This window comes from Callorhinchus milii, unplaced genomic scaffold, assembly GCF_018977255.1.
Source record: "Callorhinchus milii isolate IMCB2004 unplaced genomic scaffold, IMCB_Cmil_1.0 Scaffold2, whole genome shotgun sequence".
Lineage (NCBI taxonomy): Eukaryota > Metazoa > Chordata > Chondrichthyes > Chimaeriformes > Callorhinchidae > Callorhinchus > Callorhinchus milii.
Genome location: NW_024704743.1, coordinates 108,780,823 through 108,803,882, shown reverse-complemented (window position 1 = coordinate 108,803,882; position 23,060 = coordinate 108,780,823). Strand labels below are relative to the sequence as shown.

The 23,060-nt window shown below is 44.8% G+C and overlaps 1 protein-coding gene across 2 annotated transcripts in view; it reads left to right on the top strand.

Annotated features, from left to right (window-relative positions):
• Window positions 1-289: 289 nt before the first annotated feature.
• LOC103180767 (cytochrome P450 7B1) overlaps window positions 290-23,060 on the top strand; it is a 112,797-nt gene continuing 90,026 nt past the window's right edge. For both annotated transcript variants that reach the window (XM_042332014.1, XM_042332013.1), the window contains exon 1: window positions 290-715. In XM_042332014.1, the coding sequence (XP_042187948.1) occupies window positions 633-715 (83 nt within the window). In that variant the 5' untranslated portion in view covers window positions 290-632. The remainder of the gene's footprint in view (window positions 716-23,060) is intronic.

The window sequence follows — 23,060 nt, the reverse complement described above, 5'->3', positions numbered from 1 at the left end:
AGTGAGAGAGTGAGGGAGTGATTTAGAGAGTGAGAGAGAGTGAGGGAGTGAGAGAGAGTGAGGGGGAGTGTGAGTGAGTGAGAGAGAGGGAGTGAGTGAGAGAGAGAGTGAGAGAGAGTGAGAGAAAGAGGAGTGTATGTGAGAGAGAGAGAGAGTGAGAGAGAGGGAGTGAGAAAGAAAGAGAGAGAGAGTGAGAGAGCGAGTGAGAGAGAGAGTGAGAGAAAGAGGGGGAGTGTGTGAGAGAGAGTGAGAGAAAGAGGGGAGTGTGTGAGAGAGAGAGTGAGTGAGGTGGTGGGGGGGGTTCAAGCTGCAGGTCGGTGCTTCAAGCTCCTTAAACTAAGGCAGTTCAGTGTTTTTTTTGTGTGTGTGTGTGTGTGTGTGTGTGGGTGTGTGGAGGGGAAGAGAAAACTCCCAAATAACAACTTTCTGCCAAAATCTCCCATTGCCTGTGGGTGGACCGGGAGGGGAGGATGTGACCGGGAGCATGCGCGGTGCGCTGCTGGGGGTGAGGTTGGTGGAAGGGAGTGACAGTGTGTGTGAGAGAGAGAGAGAGAGAGAAAGAAAGAGAAGGAGGAAAAGAAGAAGAGGAAGGAGGAGAGGAGAGTTGCACAACCCCTCAGCAGCTGATAGACATGGCCCTGACCCTGACCGTCTCTCTGCTGCTCGGGGCTGTTGCTCTGCTGGTCTGCGTTGTGCTGGGAAGGAGGCGCAGGAGGTAAGGCGCTGGAAGGCGCTCCTCCTGTGGGGCAGCTTTTCCGGGGTTGGGGGGAGGGGAGGGGAGTTGGGGGGGGGGGGGGGGGTGGGGTGTAGAAGTGTGGGGTGGGAAGAGATGGACGACTTTCTTTGCAAGTTGTGGAGTCCTGTAGCTCAGTGGTTAGAGCACTCGCTTTGCAAGTGAGAGACCTGAGTTCAATTCCAGGCAGAGGGCGAAACCTTGGGCAAGTTTCCTTACTCCACACAAAGCCTAATAATAATCCCTCCAAAACCAAAACAATAATAAATTGGTCATTTTCAATCTACGACTGTTTGTGGGACATTGCTGTGCGCAATTGGCTGCCGCGTTCGCCCACAAATATACAGTCAATTCACTTTACAGTCTATTCTGTGAAGCGCTTTGGGACGTCCTCCCGACGTGAAAAGCGCTATATCAAATGCAAGGATTATTATTATTAAGTTAAAGTAAAAGCAAAACTACTTTGAAGGGCGGAGATTGAAGCTGCATCTGCCCCCACCAGGAATCTAACACATCACAGGCTGTTCCCACACACTGACTGACCTTAACCCATATGCCAACTGTCGCTTTACCTACCGGTCGAGCCCTCAGCAGTTCCAGCTTGCAAGAGCGAAATAATATTCCTCGCGTTCGATGCGCCGCTTTTCACGCCTTCGAGACGTCTCAAAGCGCTCGGCAGAACATACTGCATAGTGAATTGGCTGTGCGTTTTTGTGGGCGAAACGCGGCAGCCAATTGCACACAGCAGAGTCCCACAAACAGCCGTGGACTGAGTGTCAAAATGATTGTTATTATATTTTTTTTCTTGAGGGTTTATTATCAGGCGTGTGGAATAGGAAAACTTGCCCAAGGTTTCACGCTGCTGGGAGTCAAACCCAGTCTCTCGCTTGCGAGGCGAGTGCTCTAACCACAGAGCTACAGAGCTCCTGACTCCTTATAGACACTTGCATTCTAATCTAACTGAACTAGATATCTTATTGCAAGTTTTGTGCAAGTTTCACATCTTTTCAATTTTGTGTTTTAACAAAATTATAACAATAACAATCCTTGCGTTTGATATAGTACCTTGTCAAGTCATGGAGATATCTCAAAGTGCTTCACGTGATATATTGTATTGACTGTGTATTTGTGGGCAAAATGCGGCGGTCAGGTTGCACACAGAAATTCCCTACAAACAACCATAGAGGGAGTGACCAATTTTATTTGGGGGATTGTTGGCCAGAACATCAGGGGAAACTTCCTTCACTTGTCGAATAGGGCCATGAGATCTTTAACATCCACCTGAACAGTCAGATAGGACCTCGGTTTAATGTCTCATCTGAAGGAGAGCACATCTGAAAATGCAACCCCCCGGCCCCCCACCAGCACTGCATTGAAGTGTCAGCATAGACTGTGTGAATCCAAATCCCAAAGTGGAGCTTGAACCCACAACATTTTGTCTCAGAGGTGAAAATTGTTGGATAATTTTCCGTTTCTACCTTCTTTGTATACTTCTGCAATTGGATGTTAGTTCATTCAAGCAATAAACACAGTCACACAGTTCAATCACTAAGAGTACATTTATTCAACTAACTCAGGACCAGTCAGTTCAGTCTGGTACAGAGTTAGGGTCGTAGCTTCACCAAGCTGACGACCCCGTTGTGGGATTCAACAATGGCATTTATACAAGTATGGGGAGGATCCTTCTCCTCCAATCGTTAGATTTGGTCATAGGTGACAATGTGGTCGAGACATAGGATGTATATTGGGCACTATCCATTGTCTCATACTCCAAGGCTGCAGTTAGTCTGCGCATAGATCTGTTGATTCGGGCTTATTTCCTTCATGGAACCAGTCTGCGCATAGATCTGTTGATTCGGGCTTATTTCCTTAATGGAACCAGTCTGCGCATAGATCTGTTGATTCGGGCTTATTTCCTTCATGGAACCAGTCTGCGCATACATCTGTTGATTCGGGCTTACTTCCTTCATGGAATCAGTCGTAACTGGTTCCATGCAGTTGAGCTGCACGTTTCTAAGATCAGATAACACAGTCTGCCAAGCTTCTCATTGCAGGGTTTACTAAAGGTTATAATTTGTGCCTTTTTATCCATCATTCCCTCCTTTTATAATCTTTATTAACATTGCCATGTGCCGGTACAGTCCCCAATTTATTTTCTCGGATGCCTCTTGTTGCCTTGTGACAATTTAAAGATGCATCGTCATAGATGGGATCAATCGTACCTTGCTTTCATGGGTCAGAATAGTAATCCTCCATATCATCATCGTCTGACAGATTATCGTCTGACACCACCGCCATCGTAAGTGATGGTGTTACCCCCACACACTTAGTGACGCACACTTTAACAAGGTGAATAAGGACACAAATCCCCAGTAATAATACCAGTAACACAACCCCTGCTTTAAGAACCCAGGCTCTCCATCCTTCAAATAAGGACGCCCACCAATTAGATATTCCACTTGGTTCCTGTAAGCTTTTTACCTGATCTCGCATATGCTGGACAATATTTGTGATATTCTCAGTGCACACCCAACACCCTGTCACATTTGACGCCTTTGCTGCCTTATGTGCAGCTAAGAGATATGTATTCCTCCCCAGACTTGTTACCAGTCCAAACCATAGTCCAAAACTGAGAATCCGTAGCCATGCCATCTTGCTAGTTGCTCCTTACAGTGGTGATGTCTTCTTGCAGTGGCTAACGTGGACCCAGGTGTTTCGTTCTGCAATCCGTACTGCTGTTGGTGTGGTTAGTAGCAGCTGATATGGTCCTGTCCACTTTGGTTGATGCCAATGCTTCCTTTTGATGTCTTTAATCAGTGTCCAATCTCCTGGCTGCAGTGGGCATGGCTCGGTGTTCTCATTCAGTTCCTGGGGAGGTAATACGTTTCTCATAGTCATTTTATTCTGAAACATTTTTTTCATGTATCCTGCAAGTCCGGCCTCCTCCAATTCTGTACGTTCTCCCAGCTGAGGCATATCCAATGGAATCTTGCCTTGTTTACATTTTAGTTGTCCTTGTGGGTTATTGCGTAAACATGTTATACATTGTTGACAAAAATTTTGTAAATAAGTGGTTAGTCCGAATGTCGTATAATGTTGGTCTATCATTGTCCTCATCCCTCCTTTTGAGACATGGCATTTGCCATGGCTCAATCCTGCTGCAATGGGAAACAATGATCGTGGTAAAACTGGCAGTCCAGTGTTTCCAACCCATATGCCGAATGTGTTTAGTTTGCATCCCATGTTTTTCCATCCTCGCTTCTCAAGGGTGCCTGCCTCTGATTGCATTGCTTTAATCAATGCCATGTCAATCGAGGGTGGTGTTTGTGACACGAATACTTCTGCGAGGGGCACTACCTGGGCAGTTTTATCTGCAAAGGCATTTCCCTTTGACACCAGGTCCTTCGCAGAAGTGTGGGCAACACACTTAAGTATCGCTAATTGTTTTGGGAGTTGTAATGCATCAATTAGGTTCAATATTAAATCAGCATGGGAAATTGGTTTCCCTGTGGAGGTAACCATACCCCGATTTCGCCACTGTCCAGCAAATATGTGGCAAGTGGAATGGGCATATTGTGAGTCTGTATAGATATTAACAACTTTTCCCTTCCCCAGTACGCAAGCTCGGGTAAGCGCCACAAGTTCAGCCATTTGTGCCGAATATCCTGCTGGGAGTCTGGCTGCTTCTATTACTGTGTCCTGAGTGCATACAGCGTAACTGCTTTGGGAACGGCCCCCCGTATCCTTTTTGCATGAACCGTCCACAAAGTATGTCACCTCTGCATTCTCAAACCTTGTATCCGCCAAATCCACTCGCGTCGCCACTGACTGTGAGGTTTCTTCCAAACAGTCGTGCGGGCTACCCTCGGAGGGTACCGGCAGCAAGGTTGCCGGATTCAATACTGTAAACCAAGCTGTATCAGGTCGCAAATTGTTCAGCAAGGTATTGGGGTCGGGTACACCTGGGGTCCGGGGAATCACTGCCTTATTTACAGCCTGTAAATCCTGAACCAATCGCCACCCTTGTGATGGCGCTACCTTTTTTACTGGGAACAGGGGGGTGTTACATGGAGAGTCAGGGCAATCCACTATGATGCCCTTCTCCTTAAGTTCCTTAATTATGGGTTCAATTCCTTCAATGGCCTCTGGTTTCATAGGATACTGCCGTTGGTATGGGCGGTGTGTTCCTTTTGGTATGATTTTAATAGGTTCAATCCCTTTTATTAGTCCTACGTCAGCTGATCCTTTGGACCATAGAGCATCAGGCAGAGCATTCAACTCCGCCTCCTGTTCTATTTCCACTCCTAACAGTCAGGGAACCATCTTCCCTGAGTGCATCTTCCTAACTCTTTCACATTGATACACCCAATTCAAACATTGTGAGTAGAGACCTGTCCTCGGGGAATACCATATTCCTGCATCCTGAGTCTCTTCCCAATCCTGTGCTTTTATCCCACAATCTACCAGGTTACCCACTTGTTGCCATGACTTTTTGCATCTCTTTGCAATTGATACATGGGGGTTCCCTTCTCCCTGGTATAGCTGATCATCTAACGGTTGGAGTAAAACTTTCCCTCCCATATCAGTTGCATTCCAATATATACATTGAATCGTTAATCGTGTGGAACTTCCCAATTTGAAATGTCTCTCATATGGCAACGAACTTCCCCTTTTTCACGGTACCACATGGTACAGTGCAGATCCTCAGGCAGGTGGAAGTCACTTTGTTCCATGACCCGCTGGTGTGCCAATCTAAGCAGTTCCTGTTGGAATTGTCCTGGCCCTTCCTTTAACTGTAGGGCATAATAGTATTGTGGTTCCCCCCTTTCTTGGATAATTAGGGTATCTTCAATCTTTTTTTTGTACGTAACCTTAACTGCTTCCCATCGGTCGTCACCCATAGGTATCACTCCTAACTTGAGTTTAGTTAACACATCTCTCCCTAGTAAATTAACCGGGCATGTCATTGATATAACCACTTGTGCTTCTACAGTCTCTTTATTCTTGTAACAGAATTCAAGAGGTTCCGTGACGCATTGTGTTTCTAAGTCTCCGGACGCTGACCGAATATCAATTTTTTCCTGACTCTTTTTATAAGGAAAAGTTGCGTCTCTCATCGTAATAACCGTTCTACATGCTCCTGAATCGCATAAAAACGGTATGTCAATTCCATTCACTCTTAATGTCAACCAAGCACTCCCAGGAGACTGTATTAACGCCAATATACGTTCAGTCTCCCCTCTCTCCTCCTCTCCTTCTTCTTCGGGCTTTTGGGACTTCCACCGGTTCGGACAATCCCTTTCCCAGTGTCCCATTTTCCCACAAACATAACATTCTCCCCCATTATTGTTCTTTTGCTTCCTCTTTCTATTCTGCCATGGTTGTTTATTAACTTCTTGTGATATAAATCCCTCATTATGCCTATTATTCCTCTTCTCTTCCCTTGTTATTCGTTCAAAATGGATGGCATGATCTAATACTGGCTGGAGTGCCCCTGTACTCCATGTTATTAGATGTTGTTTTACCAATTTTGAAATATGGGGCACCATTCCCGCCAGAAATGCATTCTTAATTTGTTGTGCCCAAACTCCAGTATCATCATGTGGATGTGGTGGTTCGATTCCACTATTGGAATTAAACACCTTGCGCAATCGCGTATAGTATTGCATACACGTTTCGTCTTTTCCCTGAATACAATCCGTTATCGCCGAATAGTTACATCTGGCTCTATAAAATGTAACTATTCTCCCCATTAATTGGTCGAAGGGTCCCCAATAATCATGCTGGGAGCGGTTTGCTGCTACCGGTGGACGGTCATACATTCTTGGTGCTCCCTCATTGTCTAATGCTGTCCAATCTCCCCCGACCTGACACCATTCCTGACGCAACACCTCTCTTATGCACTGCTCGGTTTCTAAACTATTTAGCCTGTAACTTGCCATGGTTTGATACATAAAATCTCGAAATTCGGTTCCCCCTTGATTGGGATGGGGACAGGCGATCATTGCCCTCTTAACATCCTCCATTCCCCATGCCCTATACACGTACTGGGTGTTCCCCTGTCCGTCTGCCACTTGTATCATTGGGAAATTCCCTGCTGTTCCTACATTTACCTGCATAGGTGGGTTTGAAGGGGAGCTCGGGAGTGCGGATTTGTTTTGATAATTATCATGGAGCCATCTGACATATGGGTCAGCATTGTTTGGCGTCCTCGGATTATATGCTCGGTTTAAAGGTGCCGTGGGCTGTTCTGACCCATACGCTGGTGGAGCACCATGCCCATTTTCCGGGCGTTGAGAGGCTGGAGTCTCTAAATCCTCCTTCCCTGTGTAAGCCAATAGTTTTGTTTTGGTTTCTGTCAATTCACCCAGCCGTCGATATTCCGTGGCTTTCATATGCCATACTTGTGCTTCCCCATAATGATATTTCAATTGTTTTTTCTTATCATCTCCACTTTTCTCTTTTATTTTATTCAATAATTCTTGTGTACTCTCAGGTTTTAATCGCCCATCAAATCCAAATTTACGTTTCCACATTGTTTCCCAATCACCACTTCCTTCTACTACCTTATTCATAACCTTCGCATTTCGACTCACTAATTCTCGGGTTTCTTTCTTACAACAACTGCTGCGACAGTCCCCTTTACTGCCTACACACCCCATTCTTGCAGAATTTAAAATGATCTCGTCACTTACCCTTTCCTAGGTGAGTCAGTCTCGACCTCTACGTACCAGCCTCTAGATCCTCTTCGATCCCTGGTGTCCGATTCCTCCGGACCTGACTATACTCACCCGAAGGCGTAAGATATTGAGATCCCGGACGAGCCCCCAATGTTGGATAATTTTCCGTTTCTACCTTCTTTGTATACTTCTGCAATTGGATGTTAGTTCATTCAAGCAATAAACACAGTCACACAGTTCAATCACTAAGAGTACATTTATTCAACTAACTCAGGACCAGTCAGTTCAGTCTGGTACAGAGTTAGGGTCGTAGCTTCACCAAGCTGACGACCCCGTTGTGGGATTCAACAATGGCATTTATACAAGTATGGGGAGGATCCTTCTCCTCCAATCGTTAGATTTGGTCATAGGTGACAATGTGGTCGAGACATAGGATGTATATTGGGCACTATCCATTGTCTCATACTCCAAGGCTGCAGTTAGTCTGCGCATAGATCTGTTGATTCGGGCTTATTTCCTTCATGGAACCAGTCTGCGCATAGATCTGTTGATTCGGGCTTATTTCCTTCATGGAACCAGTCTGCGCATAGATCTGTTGATTCGGGCTTATTTCCTTCATGGAACCAGTCTGCGCATACATCTATTGATTCGGGCTTACTTCCTTCATGGAATCAGTCGTAACTGGTTCCATGAAGTTGAGCTGCACGTTTCTAAGATCAGATAACACAGTCTGCCAAGCTTCTCATTGCAGGGTTTACTAAAGGTTATAATTTGTGCCTTTTTATCCATCAAAAATGCTATCAACTCAGCCAGGCTGACTGGTTACATAAATCAATTCTAAAAGTTTGGATAACTTTCTCTTTTCAAATGGTGGGATCATTGACGTGCACCAAAGAAGGGAGATGGGACCTTGTTTTAACCATATAATTATTCATCACTGAGGAGGCAATCATAGAATTACTGTGGGATAGCTGGATTTCTATGTGCCCTAGATCATGCATGTGAAAGGATATGTTGTGTACATACATGAGGGAGACTGCAAGGGTGTGAATGAGGTGAATGAGGCAGAAAGTTGTGGGAAAGAGGATAAGGAGCAGTGGAATGTAAACACTGACACTGACTAGTGGGACCGAATGATCTGTTTCCATGGTATAAAGTTTTATACCCAACAACAAAATTACATTTGAATTGCGTCTTTCACGTCGGGAGGATGGCCAAAGGCACTGGACAGTCAATGTTTCAGACCCAAACTGGGGGTCGGGATCAGGGAATAAGAGGGCAGGTGGGGCTGGAGGAGGACTGAAGGCACGGTTGAAGAGGAGGGTCTTGAGATGGGTCTTGAAGGAGGCAAGGGAGGAGGCGAGGTGTAGGGACTGCAGGGTGGAGTTCCAGAGGGTGGGGGCAGAGTGGCTGAAGGTCCACCCACCAATAATACATAGGAGTGCATATCCACTAGGCGTAATATAATTACAGGAAGCGATGGGTGGTTCCCATTTCCCCAAATCCCATGTTGTAATGTTGATTAAGTCCCTGGCTCAATGCCACATTAATTTTTCTTCCTAGGTAGATCTATATTTCGCCCACAAAATTCCATCACACCACTTTACAGTGAAGTGTTTTGAGATGTCTCGATGATGTGATAAGGCACTATACCAAATGCAAGGATTATTATTATTAAAAATTCTATCTGGAATTAGATTTGCTCTTTGATGTAGCATTTCACTTGATGATTGTTTTGCAGAACAGTGCTGTGTATAAACTGGCTGTTGCATCAGCTTGCAAAAATACAAGTCATTACGTTACAGAAAATCCTGAGATGTCCTCTCAATGTGAATCATGCTGTATCAAATTTGATAAGAATTATTGTTATTTATTCAAGAATCAGGCAAATTCTTAAATTCAGCCTTCAATTTGAAGCTGGTTTCCTGTACATTTCTTTTAAGAACTAGAGTAAAATGGCTTCAACTTTAGGACTGAATTCAACAACTTGCCAAATTCTGTATGTTCTGAAAGGCTATATTTAATAGAGACAATATAATAATAATAAGAATTCTTGCATTTGATATAGGTTTTTCACGTCTTCTAGACGTCTCAAAGCACTTCACAGCATATGCTGTAAAGTGAATTGACTGTATATTTGTGGGCGAAATTTTTGAATCAACCATTTCTGTTACCTGTGTGTGTCGAGACAGATACATAATTTTGTGCAATGCTGTCAAATATAACCCTGTGTGGAATTTAACATAGTGATACGTTTTTCCTCCGATTGCTGTTTAAATTTATCCAGTGAGCACCCAAATAGTTAACTTGCTATTTCAAATCCCATACATTATAAGATTTCAAGTTCCTTTCTGACAAACGTTTATTACTGTGGGCAGGTTTAATGGATCTTTGTAGTTGATTGAGACTAATGGTATTGCCCACCTTGTTTGGACCAAAATGGATTATAAACGTATTTAGTGTTCTGCCTTGATTCAAAAATGTATTAGGAATCTAATTAGTATTTTGTGTATTGTGTTTATGAATTGTGCAATGTTTGCATATTCATATTTTTGTGAAGAAAATATAATGTTTCAACAGGGACAGCTTAAGTTACCTCCAATCAATAGAGTCTTAGGTTGCCAATAAAGATTCATGTCTCTTGGCCTCCTGTTTTGTGCATTGTTTGCTCTTGCCCCGTTAACCACTAAAATATATTCTAAATTGAAGCTTTAAATTTGCTTTTTTCTCCTTTCTTCCAGTTTCTAATTTCTAATGTTAGCACTTTGTATACGAGTAGACGGACGCGGCAGCCAATTTACACAAAGCAATGTTCCACAAAATATCCAAAGTCCAACATCAGATAAAAAGCAGTGCATAAAGTAGAAACTTCCAGGAAATATAACCAGGGGAGTGAAAAGGCTACATTGTAGGAATTGAGGGCGAGAAGAATAACATTCATCAAATTACTATGTAAAAAAATCTTGGCCAAGTCTTGGCTTTCTGAGGCCACGTCCTCCATGTCAGTCTTGGCTTTCTGAATTGTAGGTGTTGTACAGAGATTCTGTACAACACCTTACATATGAGAGATTCTGGTTAAATCCTATGTAGTTTGGCAACATGCATTGAGGTTTGGATCATGGACCTGTTGTCTTCAGCACCTTTGGTGTGCTTCCTCGCCTGGTCAGGTGCCTCACCATCATCTTTTGTCGTAACATCACAAAAATAACCCAAGGCTATACTGGGCCCTTCTCCATCTTAATGAAGCTGGCAAGCACTTTTATACAATGACAGTGATTCTAGATGTATCGACCTGTTTCTACATCTATATGAGCCTATTGAAGCAGTTTAATTATGCTTACTTATTCTGTTTCATGAACACTCTTGAGGTTGCTACTACAGAGCAATATTTACGCTGTGAACACCTACACTGAGTGCTTTACATCTGATCATCCAACATCGACCAAATCAATTTGTGATCTAAAATATCCACACATTTTCTCTTTTACCATCAGCTAACACCACTTCTATTTGTCTGGGGCAGGAAATCCAATGTAATCATCGTATGTTACAATAACAACTTGCATTTATATAGCGCCCCTCATGCAGGGTAGCGTCCCAGAGCGCTTTAACATAGTGAAATGTTACAGGACGGAAACTAACAATCGGGCCATTGAATTGCTCCGATAGATTCCTTTTGCAGTGAGTTATGGATTTCTTGCACATGATAACAGTAAACTAGAGCTTCTACCATTTTCAGCTCGATTTAACCAAGATTCACATTGGTCCACCAACATCCTGTTAAAAAAACTTACATCCTCCCATTAGACCGATGCATGATGTAAATTAAATCAGTATTCCTTAAACAAACCAATATTATATTTCTGTTTTATGCTCTGGTATCCTGGGGGAATGCAACAGATTCCAGGTGGCTTAGAAATGTCTGCTGTCTTTTTTTTCTCATTTGAGTTCACTTTTCTTACTACTCACAGATGGACAGGATAATGTGACAGGAGCTCTGCACACGTGGCAATTTCACAGTATTGTTCATTTGCCTTTTGTTTTGGCACTTTCAGATGTTCGATGTCAATCCACGTCTCTGTCACATGCAAATGTATTTACTATATGTTATAGCATTGCAGCTTGAGACATACCTGTAGTTTCATAGTTTCTTCTGGATGTCGTGGCTCATAGCATCCAAATTTCCCTAAATAATTCAGGCTAATTGATTACTGCAAATACAGGGATTATGTTACTCATCTCTATCATGTTTCATGAAATGTTGGAACAAATTAGCTGCAGGTTTTTTTCCACGTAAAGTGTTCCAAGTAACACTTTACTTGGGACTTGAACTGATAGATTTGCCGCAGGTTTTCTTCCTATTCAGCTCCTCTTAACCCTACAAGCCAAAGCCCTGTTGTGTAGGGTGGTTCTAGCTGGACAAGCAGCAGGAAACTTGCCAAACATTGCTCTCAATGACAAGTCATGAGGATTTATCTGATTACATCCAGAAGTGCCCCAACACACACTTTAGGGTCCCCCGCCTTGATTCTTACTAACCTGCAACTAATACTCTCCGAATTAGATAAGACCAGAGTGTCCCCCAGGGAAATTTCCAAGTGTAGGGATCTATCTGGTTTGGATAACTAAGGTGACTGTTCCCATATGTGTCAAGACACCTGGCTGATCAAAAAGCATTTGGTGTTTGTTTAAAGACATACAGTGCAATGTTCAGTTCATAAAAAGCATAACTACTGTATTCTATGTTTTGTCAAGGTCACCCCCTTTTACATAATCTGTCTGTCTAATAATTATATTTTCTGTTCTTTAATGTATGCGTCAGAAATATTCATTTCTTTAAAACTTCTCTGTTTTAAAGAATACTTTGGCATTTCTTACTTCTTTCCCATGAAAAACAGATGCTGCTTTTCGGTGATGTCCTATGGGTGATGAATCATGTGAACTTCACAAATATTCTATTTACATAGCAGATGTTGGTTGTTTTGCAGGATTTACAGCTGTTTAGAAACAAATTGCACTGTGTAAATATGTTTACTTTGCTTCTACTGTAACAAAAATGACCACTTTGTCCTTCTAGTTTCAGACCAGCTGCCAATTAAATGCATGTGAACGGAATATGTGAACTTCTTGATTCAAATTACTTGCTTTTGTACAAAACGTATGTGTGCCGATCTACAACTAGGTTGTTCTTAACATCTGGTAGTGAGGGTATTCAGCTCAGCAGAACTAACTCCAGTGGGTCTGCATCAATGTAATGGATAATTAACAATAACAACAACAAGATTGCATTTAAAGAGCGCCTTTCATGTCTGGAGGACGTCCCAAGGGGCTGGACAGTTGGGTCGGGACCCGAGCAGGGGGATCTGGTCAGGGTGAGGGGAGGGAAGGGAGGGAGCGAGGAGGGGATAGAGAGTCGAGAGGGGAGCTGAAGGCACGGTTGAAGAGAAAGGTCTTGAGACCGGCCTTGAAGGAGGAAAGGGAGGAAGCAAGGTGAAGGCACTGGGGGATGGAGTTCCAGAGCCTAGGGGCAATTAAATTGAGTGAGCAGTGTTTGTTGCCCATTATTCTGGAATACAGAAGAAACATTAATATTTCTTTACAGTTCTAATTTCAAGTACAAAACACTAGAATCTAACGAGTCAAGCCAAGTGACTTGTGTGAGTAAGCAAGAACTTGATGAAGATGACTTGGACAATCTAGAGGCAATTGAAATTGGAGATACTAATCAGAATTCCAGAAATGATAATAGTTTGAGACAATGTCCTCCATCCCAAGGGTCAGCGACTAATGTTGGACCACTCCCAGATATGGAACGACTGAAGCCGGAATCTGAATGCCTTCACCTGAAATCAGAGAATTTTATAAGGGGCGGTATGTTTTATCTGAAGACATTGATGGCAATACTGAAGAACATTTGGAATCCATAAATTATAAACACAGAAAAGAAAGCCTGGTTCTTCCATTGGTGGATTCCAATGCCCAGCACCAGATCAGAAGACAAATTGTTGTGGAAAAACTTAAAAAGCTTTACCTGACATATTGGGGCCTCTTCGACTTACAATGTGTGACATTTCTCCTGAGCTAAACAGACTTGTAAAAACATTCAGGCTAACAAACACAAATATCCTTCACCGACCCTCCCAATGGACCCTAATCGGTATTGTGCTGCTTGCAGTACTGTCAGTGAAGATTCCACTTCTTCAGGAGACTCTGCAGAGTGTGACCTCAGAAATGTTCATATCTACTTTTCTGCAAGAATTTGATGCCCAGATTGAAGACTTGGAAAATTTGAAGAACATCTTCAAATACCATGAGAAGAACGGTGTGGGGGGTCTGTAAAACAAAAGTACAATTACATCTTGTAATTGAGTCGTGGAGTCCTGTAGCTCAGTGGTTAGAGCACTCGCTTTGCAAGCGAGAGACCTGAGTTCAATTCCAGGCAGGGCGAAACCTTGGGCAAATTTCCTTACTCCACACGCCTAATAATAATCCCCCCAAAAACAATAATAAATTGGTCATTTTCAATCTTCGACTGTTTGTGGGACATTGCTGTGCGTAATTGGCTACCGCGTTCGCCCACAAATATGCAGTCAATTCACTTTACAGTGTGTTCTGTGAAGTGCTTTGGGACTTCCTCCCGACGTGAAAAGCGCTATATCAAATGCATGGATTATTATTATTTTTCTACACGGAAGGTCATTTAAAGTAACGATACAGAACATTGTGCAAAAGAGAAGAGAGTAATGGTGCAGTTAAGTCATTTTTTTTACTAAGTTTGCTATCAAAAAAAATTGGCTTACAGTTTGACAATTGACACAAACAATCATTAACCGAGAAAGTGCTCAATGCCTGTGGAATTTTACTGGAATGAAAAGAAACTTATCAGGAGAGAAGTAGAAACTTCCTCTCTACACTTATAATCCTAATATTTTACATAGCCCTTTATCATATTGAAACGTCTCAAAGTGCTTCACTGATTTCTGTAACGTGTATTAATTTGGTATCTTGTAGGCAAACCCGGCAGCCATTGTCCCACAAACTGCCATGAAGTGAATGATTTTTTTTAATCTGGGTGAATTATTGGCCAGGACACCAGGAGAAAACTCCCTTCTCTTTTCAAATAGTGCTATGGGATCTTTAACTTCCAGCTCAAAACTCAATTTACTGTCATCTGAAGGACAGCATGTCTAACGATGCAGTGCACTACATTGTAAGTGTTGAAACATCAGGTCAGTGATATTACAACAAGCAAACTTTCCCCAACACAGAAGTAATTGTAGCGATCGGCCTGCCTGGAAATTTTCCAAAATCAACTGATTGAAAAATATGACATTTTTAAAAATATCCTTTGTCGAGTACTCTGATCTGGGTGCAACAGTGCTATGGGGAAAATCCAGTTTGTAAACTTGTTTTCTGCTTGTGTACTGATTTAAGCTCTGTACTTTTTTTTCTCCACATCTCCCTCACCTCCATTCTCGACTCCCTTGTCCCCCTCACCTCCCGAACTGCCTCAAACTCCCGTAAATCCCCCTGGTACACCAGCCATCTCCGTTCCTTCAAGGCACAAGTGTGAGCTGCCGAGCGCACCTGGACCAAATACAAACTAACGGTCCATCGGCAGATTTGCCTGCATCACACCAAGACCTACCGCTGCGCTCTTGCCTCCGTCAAATTCTCCTTCTACTCCAAGGTTATCTTGGAGGCAAAGGACAACCCCAGGCTTCTCTTTCCCACCACAAACCGTCTCCTCCGTCCACCTTCCCACGCCTTGCCCATCTTTTCCTCAAACTCCAACTCTGAGAAGATGCTGGATATGTTCAGCCACCTCTGCCCCGTCCAGCGCCACCCCCACATCACTTCTCCCTCGTGACCCACTCCCCACCCATTCCCCCCCTATACTCCTTCGACCCTATCTCTCCATCCTCCCTCACCGCCATCGTTTGCAAACTTAAACCCATCACCTGCTCCCTCGATCCCATCCCCACCTCTTTCCTCAACTCCCAGCTCCACCTTCTGGCCCCTCTCCTGTCCAACGTCATCAACCTCTCCTTGTCCACCGGTTCAGTTCCCAACCCCCTAAAAACAGCCGTCATCAGCCCCGTCCTGAAAAAACCTTCCCTGGATCCATCCCTCCTCTCCAGCTACCGCCCCATCTCTAACCTCCCAATCCTCTCCAAGGTCCTGGAATGAGTCGTCGCATCCCAGCTCCGCTTCTTTCTCTCCCGCCATTCCCTCTTTGAACTCTTCCAATCCGGCTTCTGCGCTGCTCATAGCACGGAAACAGCCCTGGTCAAAGTCACTAACGATATTCTGAACATCTGTGATCAGGGCTCCCTCTGCCTCCTTGTCCTCCTCGACCTCTCATCCGCCTTCGACACTGTCGACCACTCCATCATCCTACACCGCCTCTCCTATTTACTTAATCTCCGTGGATCTGCCCTTGCCTGGATCGAATCCTATCTCTCTCATCGTTTCCACTTTGTTGTCTCTAACAGTTTCTCCTCCAGCCCCCACACTGTCACATTCTGCGGCCCCCAGGGCTCTGTCCTTGCCCTCTCCTCTTTAATATCTACACGCTCCCCCTTGGTGACATCATCCGCAGACGTGGGATCAACTTCCACATGTATGCGGTTGACACCCAAATCTGTCTTTCTGCCTCCATCCTCAACTCCAGGACCACTGCTGTCCGACAGACTGCCTGTCGGACATCAAGTCCTGGATGAGGGTAAACTTCCTACAGTTGAATGTGAACAAGACTGAGGCCCTCCTGATTGCCTCGCGGCAGCGCCTCTGCACCTCAGGCTCTGGCAGCATCAACCTCCATGGTTGCACACTAGAACTCACCAAGCCAGTCAGGAACCTCGGTGTCTTGTTCGACCTTCAACTGTCTTCCCCACATCCAAGCCATGACCCGCTCTGCCTTCCCTCACCTCCGTAACATCGCCCGACTCCGCCACTACCTCTCCCCTCAGGCCGCTGAAACTCTTGTTCATACCTTCATCACTTCCAGGCTTGACTATGCAAACGCCCTGGTTGTCGGCCTTCCCAACTCCTCTCTCCACAGGCTGCAGATAATCCAGAACTCTGCAGCCCATGTCCTCTCCCACACCAAACTCCGCGACTCCATTTCCCCCCATCTCAGTGGAGTCCTGTAGCTCAGTGGTTAGAGCACTCGCTTTGCAAGCGAGAGACCTGAGTTCAATTCCAGGCAGGGCGAAACCTTGGGCAAGTTTCCTTACTCCACACAGAGCCTAATAATAATCCATCCAAAACCAAAAACAATAATAAATTGGTCATTTGCAATCTACGACTGTTTGTGGGACATTGCTGTGCGCAATTAGCTGCCGCGTTTGCCCACAAATATACAGTCAATTCACTTTAGTGTGTTCTGTGAAGCGCTTTGGGACGTCCTCCCAACGTGAAAAGCGCTATATCAAATGCAAGGATTATTATTATTATTATTATTCTCACCCGACTCCATTGGCTCCCTAACCTTCAGAGGATCCAGTTCAAGATCCTGGTCCTTACCCACAAAGCCTTCCATGGTCTCGCCCCACCCTACCTCTGTGACCTCCTAAACCCCTACCAACCCGCCCACTCCCTCCGCTCAGCCGGCACCGGCCTGCTCCACGTACCCCGACCCACCCGCCCCACCTTGGCGGGAGAGCCTTCAGCCACTCTGCCCCCAACCTCTGGAATTCCATCCCCCAATCACTCCGCGTCTGAACGCACCTGCCTCAAATCTGGTCTAAAGGTCCACCGACAAATCTGGCTGGACCTCCTCAAAATCTACCGCTCCACTCTAGCCTCGGCCAAGTCGTCCTTCTACTCCAGGATAATCCTGGAGGCGAAGAACAACCCCAGGCTTCTGTTCACTACCACATCCCAACTCCTCCGTGCCCCCCGCCACCCCGCGCAGGTCATCTCCTCCAACCTTCACTGCGAGGAGATGCTGGATTTCCTTGAATCCAAAATCAAGGGAATCCAGCCACACTCCGACTCCTACCCATCCTCCCCTACACACCTTCGAACCCGTTTCCCCACCCTCTGTCACCAAACTCATCCTGTCCCTGAAACCCACCACCTGCTCCCTTGACCCCATCCCCACTCCACTTCTTATCTCTCAGCTCCACCTCCTTGCCCCACTTCTCACAGACATCATCAACCTGTCCCTCTCCTCTGGCTCTGTTCCCATTCCCCTAAAAACTGCCACCATCACTCCCACTTTGAAAAAACCCTCCCTTGATGCGTCACAGCTATCAAGCTACCGGCCCACCTTCAACCTCCCCTTCCTGTCCAAGGTCCTTGAAAGAGTTGTCGCCTCCCAGCTGCGCTCTTTCCTCTCCACCCATTCATTATTCGAACCCCTTCAGTCGGGTTTCCATGCTGTCCATAGTACAGAAACCGCCCTGGTCAAGGTCACCAATGACATCTTGACCATCTGCGACCCGGGCTCCCTCTGCCTCCTTGTCCTCCTCGATCTATCGGCCGCATTCCATACGGTCGACCACGCTATCCTCCACCACCGCTTGTCCTCCCACCTCAACCTTCAAGGCCCTGTCCTTGAGTGGTTTAGGTCGTACCTCTCCCACCGTCTTCATTTTGTTTCCACAAACGGCTTTTCCTCCAGCACCCGCACTGTCTCGTGCGGTGTCCCTCAGGGCTCTGTCCTCGGTCCCCTCCTCTTCACCCTCTATATGCTCCCCCTTGGTGACATCATCCGCAGACATGGGGTTAACTTCCACATGTATGCGGATGACACCCAACTCTACCTTTCCTCCTCTACCCTCAACTCCACAACTTTCTTCAGCTCAACGTGCGCAAAACTGAGGCCCTCCTGATTGGCTCACGTCAGCGCCTCCACACCTCAGGCGATGACAGCCTCAGCATCCAAGGCTGCACTCTCCACCTCTCAAAGCCAGTCAGGAACCTCGGGGTTCTGTTCGACCCTGAGCTGTCCTTTCTTCCTCATATCCGCGCCACAACTGGCACCGCCTTCCATCACCTCCGGAACATCGCCAGACTACGGCACTACCTCACCTCTCACGCTGCTGAAACTCTGGTCCACGCCTTTATCACCTCAAGGCTGGACTATGGGAACTCTCTCCTCGCCGGCCTTCCCGGCACCTCCCTCCACAAGCTGCAGGTCATTCAGAACGCTGGAGCTCGTGTACTGTCCCGCACCAGGCTTCGCGATCACATCACTCCCACCCTCGCTCGCCTCCACTGGCTCCCCATCCCCCAGAGGATCGAATTCAAGATCCTCATCCTCACCTACAAGGCCATTCACGGCCTTGCTCCCTCCTACCTCTCCGACCTATCTCCCTACTTACCTGCCCGTACCCTCCGTTCCTCTGGCTCCGGTCTGCTCCACATCCCCTGCCCTAACCGCCCTACCATCGGTGGTCGGGCCTTCAGCCTCTCAGCCCCTAGGCTCTGGAACTCTATCCCCCAGTGCCTTCGCCGCCTCCTCCCTTTCCTCCTTCAAGGCCGGTCTCAAGACCTTTCTCGTTGACCGTGCCTTCAGCTCCCCTCTCGACTCTCTACCCCCTCCTCGCTCCCTCCCTTCCCTCCCCTCACCCTGACCATTTCCCCCCTGCTCGGATCCTGACCCAACTGTCCAGCGCCTTGGGACGTCCTCCCGACGTAAAAGGCGCTCTATAAATGAAATCTTGTTGTTGTTGTTGTTATTGTTGTAATTGCTGGTAATTCTCATAGTCACAGCACTCCTGATGGAGATGCATCACTCAGAGTATTTGACTGCAGTGATATTCAGTAGCCTTGAAATCTGGGTAATGTATTTGTTAATGTGACTCCAAGTAGAGTTTTATAAACACAAAATAACTTTTTTTAATCAATGTGTGACTTGTAATGTTAAGCTTTGGGAGGGTATAAGATTGAAATAAAACTAATCTTATGTAGATCAAAATGCCTTCAGATCCGCCAAGGTACCAAGACAAGAACTGGTTATTATTAAGGATGATGCACACCACAGTAGGACATAAGGACATAAGTTTAGAGTTGTAAAAGGGCGATTTTAGAACAGACACCAGGAAGGTTTTCTTTACTCAGCGGGTTATTAACTGGAACAGGTTGCCAGGAAGGGTGGCTGAGATCAGGACACTGGACATTTAAAAAGCAGCTTGATTCTGTGATGGTGATGGGGGAAGAGTAGGGTGGGTATTCTTGATGGATGAGATCAGATAGGCTTCTTCTTCAAAACTGATTTTGTCCTAAAGACCTAGCTTGATTCTAATGATGCTGCAATGGAAAAAAGAAGGAAGTGAGAACCTCTCTTGGGATTTGTGGGATCATGCTTGAATGCTGTATGGAATTATGAGCATTCCAATTTTGAAAGCGCTTTGAAATGTGTTGGAGAACATTTAGAGAAGAGCAAATGGAGTGAATCAAGCAATTAGGGCTGCTTGGAATTAGGGAGTGATTCAAAGAACAGAAAGTTTCTCCAAACAACAACAGCTTGTATTTCCTTGTAATTATACAATGCTCTTCTCACAGGGTAACGTCTCAGAGTGCTTAACTAACTAACTAACTAACTAACATGTAGGAGCAGGAGTAGACCATTCGGCCCTTCGAGCCTCGCCCGCCATTCAATCATGGCTGATTTTCTAATCTAACTCCAGCTAATAACCTGACCCTGCCTTATCACCATATCCCTTAATCCCTTTTGCAATAAGAAATCTATCTATCTCAGTCTTGAATATGTTCAAGGACTGAGCATCAACAGCCTTTTGGGGTAGTGAGTTCCATACAGTCACCACTTTTTGAGTGAAGATGTTCTTCCTCAACTCAGTGTGAAAGGGCTGGCCTCTGATTTTAAGGTTGTGACCCCTGGTTTTAGTTTCTCTAACCAGGGAAACAATCTCCCACTATCTACTCTATCATGCCCTTTGATGATCTTATACGTTTCTATAAGATCCCCTCTAATTCTTCTGGAGGTGAGAGTGCTACCAACTGAGGCAGGCGAATGCATGATATCCACACACATGCACGTCTCAGCAGTATTCTGACTCTGAACCAGTACAGTACAATGTACAATGCAATTTCTCCTCTTCTCGATCAGAATTACTTATCGTGCTGAATCACTGAGTCTAGTATTCTTGGAATATATATTTTGAATCATGTGAGTCATGTTGAATCACTGCATGTAGTTAAGTATTTTTTGATTGTGTGGTTGTGAAATTTTTAGTATTATTTATTTATTTATCATGTATTTCTGAAATTATCCAAACCACATGCTGCATAAATATATAAATGAAGTCAGGACCCAAAGGATAAAACAAGACCATATGGTATAGATGATTTGAGAGGCTGTGTGACTGCCATATCTCGACTGCATTGCCAAGTTGGAGATTATGTGCAACTTCTTGATGAAATGTGAAGAAAAAATCACCATGGTCAAAGAGAGAGAGAGAGAAAGAGAGAAGTTTTAATTTAAAAACAATATACAGAAAACGTTTATGGGAAAGTGACAAAATGTTTGGATTGGAAGCTCACTGACTTTTTAAATTAACCCCTTGCCTCTCATTCTTTTTGTCTGACTTCAAATGACGAGCTTTGTAAAATCGAAGCCTGCTTGTCTTACTTCATCTACTTTTTTGAACCTTAGGGGTGCCCTTTCTTGTGGTGGCTGATTTGGTGGTTTCACCTACGATGCTCTGTTAACACATTGGGGCCTCAATCCATGTTTCCATGTGACAATAATAATGCAACAACTCGCATGCAAGGAGTGCCTTGGAGCACTCAATAGGGTATAGTTTGACGCTGAGCTGGGCAGAAAGGGGAAATGACTGTTGATCGGAGGAAAGTTTTCAGGTGTGATCCCAAGATGGCAAAGAAGTGGCAATGCAGAGGGATTGAGAAGCAAACCAGCCTCGAGGTGAATGACCAGTCATTTTGAGAATTGTTATTGTCCCAGACACAGGGAAGCTCCTTCTCCTCCTTTTCCAAACCGTGCCACCTGAGGTCATGCAGACAGGGTGCTGGTTAAGCGCTCTGAAATGCAAGTTGTTGTTTTCGATGACTTATCTGTGAATGTACTGAAGCATGCTTGCTCACAGTGTGAAGTTTTTCTCTAGTTACCTTAATGAAATGTAAATATCGCTTGGATCTATACTTGTATTACCCTCAAGCACACTTCACTGATTGACTATTGTCTGTTCATAATGGGATCACATTCATTCCACTATCATTTCATGTATGAAACATTAAAACCGCAGTTATGAAACTTGGAACTTTCTCCCTCAACCTCTCCACCTTGCCCCCTACTTTCCCTTTTCAGATCACGCCTGAAGACCTTTCTCTTTGTCTGTGCTTACAATCACTTCTTCCTCCACCCCCCCCAGCACGACGTGAGTTTCTGCATCTGTTAAGCGCTCTGAGACGCTATCCCAATTGATTTGAAGTGTGCTATATAAATGCAAGTTGTTGTTCTGTGGTCGGTAAGGGTGGATGCTTAAAGGTACTCAGTACAGTGTGTTGCTATACTTTAGTGCTGGCAGTCTTTTGTAGAAGACATAAAGTCTCCAGTTTTCTGGTAGCAAGGTTTTGAGCATTGCTCCCCATTGATGTGTTAAGGCTAATTGCCACCCCACATATAGTATATATAAGCACTGTTCATTTAAATCAACCTCTACTTCATATTAACACTCTGTGAACTGTTCGAAGTATCTTTGAAGGGTATGTAAGCATCTACCTTTGACAATGACCATTTGACGTATCATGTATATGAAATGCATTAGTAAATCTAAAAATACAGTATCTCTGGTCATTTCAGTAACTCTCGGGGGAGAATTTCACAACTGATCTATGTGTGTCCAGATGGCTTGGAGTATGGCCACAAATAACTGTGATTGTTCTTGGAATTGGATTATACTGCAAATAGCTGTGGCCAAGATTTGTTCAATCCATCTGAACTGTGATGGTGTTCCTGGATTGCATCTTGTGAAATATTTAAACAACATTCAGAGAAAAGAGGGTGGAGGTGCAGGGAAGTGGGGGGAAAGAGAGAGCGAGGGAGAGAGTGAGAAAGACAGACAGACAGAGAGGTTTTAACCATTATGGACCATACGTTAACAGTGACTTCCAAACATTTATTTGTGGGATGCTTAGGTAAATTTAGTGCTAGATTCTATTCCCATTTTTTTTCTTTGTTGACTCTGTCCTAATAGTGAAAAATGTTATACATTTTGGTTATCCTTAGTGTCCACTCCTGCGATAACACAGAAAATCACATGGTGCAGTCAAGCCCTTGAATTGTGCAGGTGTGGTTGTATTTAATCATGTATAAGTCCGTGAAATTAAGGCTTGCCTACTGTCCACGGGCAGCTGACACTAATGGATTACTGGTTAAATAATGTGGACATACATCAAAATTGACCAATAAGTTTAATGCAGCTTGAACCAGCTTTACTACCTCCTCATTACTTTGGCTTTGCATTTTTATTTGTAATTTGCATGCGGCGAGTTATTGGTTGTTAATTTTTCATTAAAATGACAACCTTGCTTTTAAACCCGATTCACCTATCGCAGAGAGCTGCAGCATCTCTGGGTTCCTGTGCTACAGTGTCAATTGGGAGATATTAAAATGTTGGCAGGGGAGAGAGGGAAGGATGGTGGTGGGAGGGAGA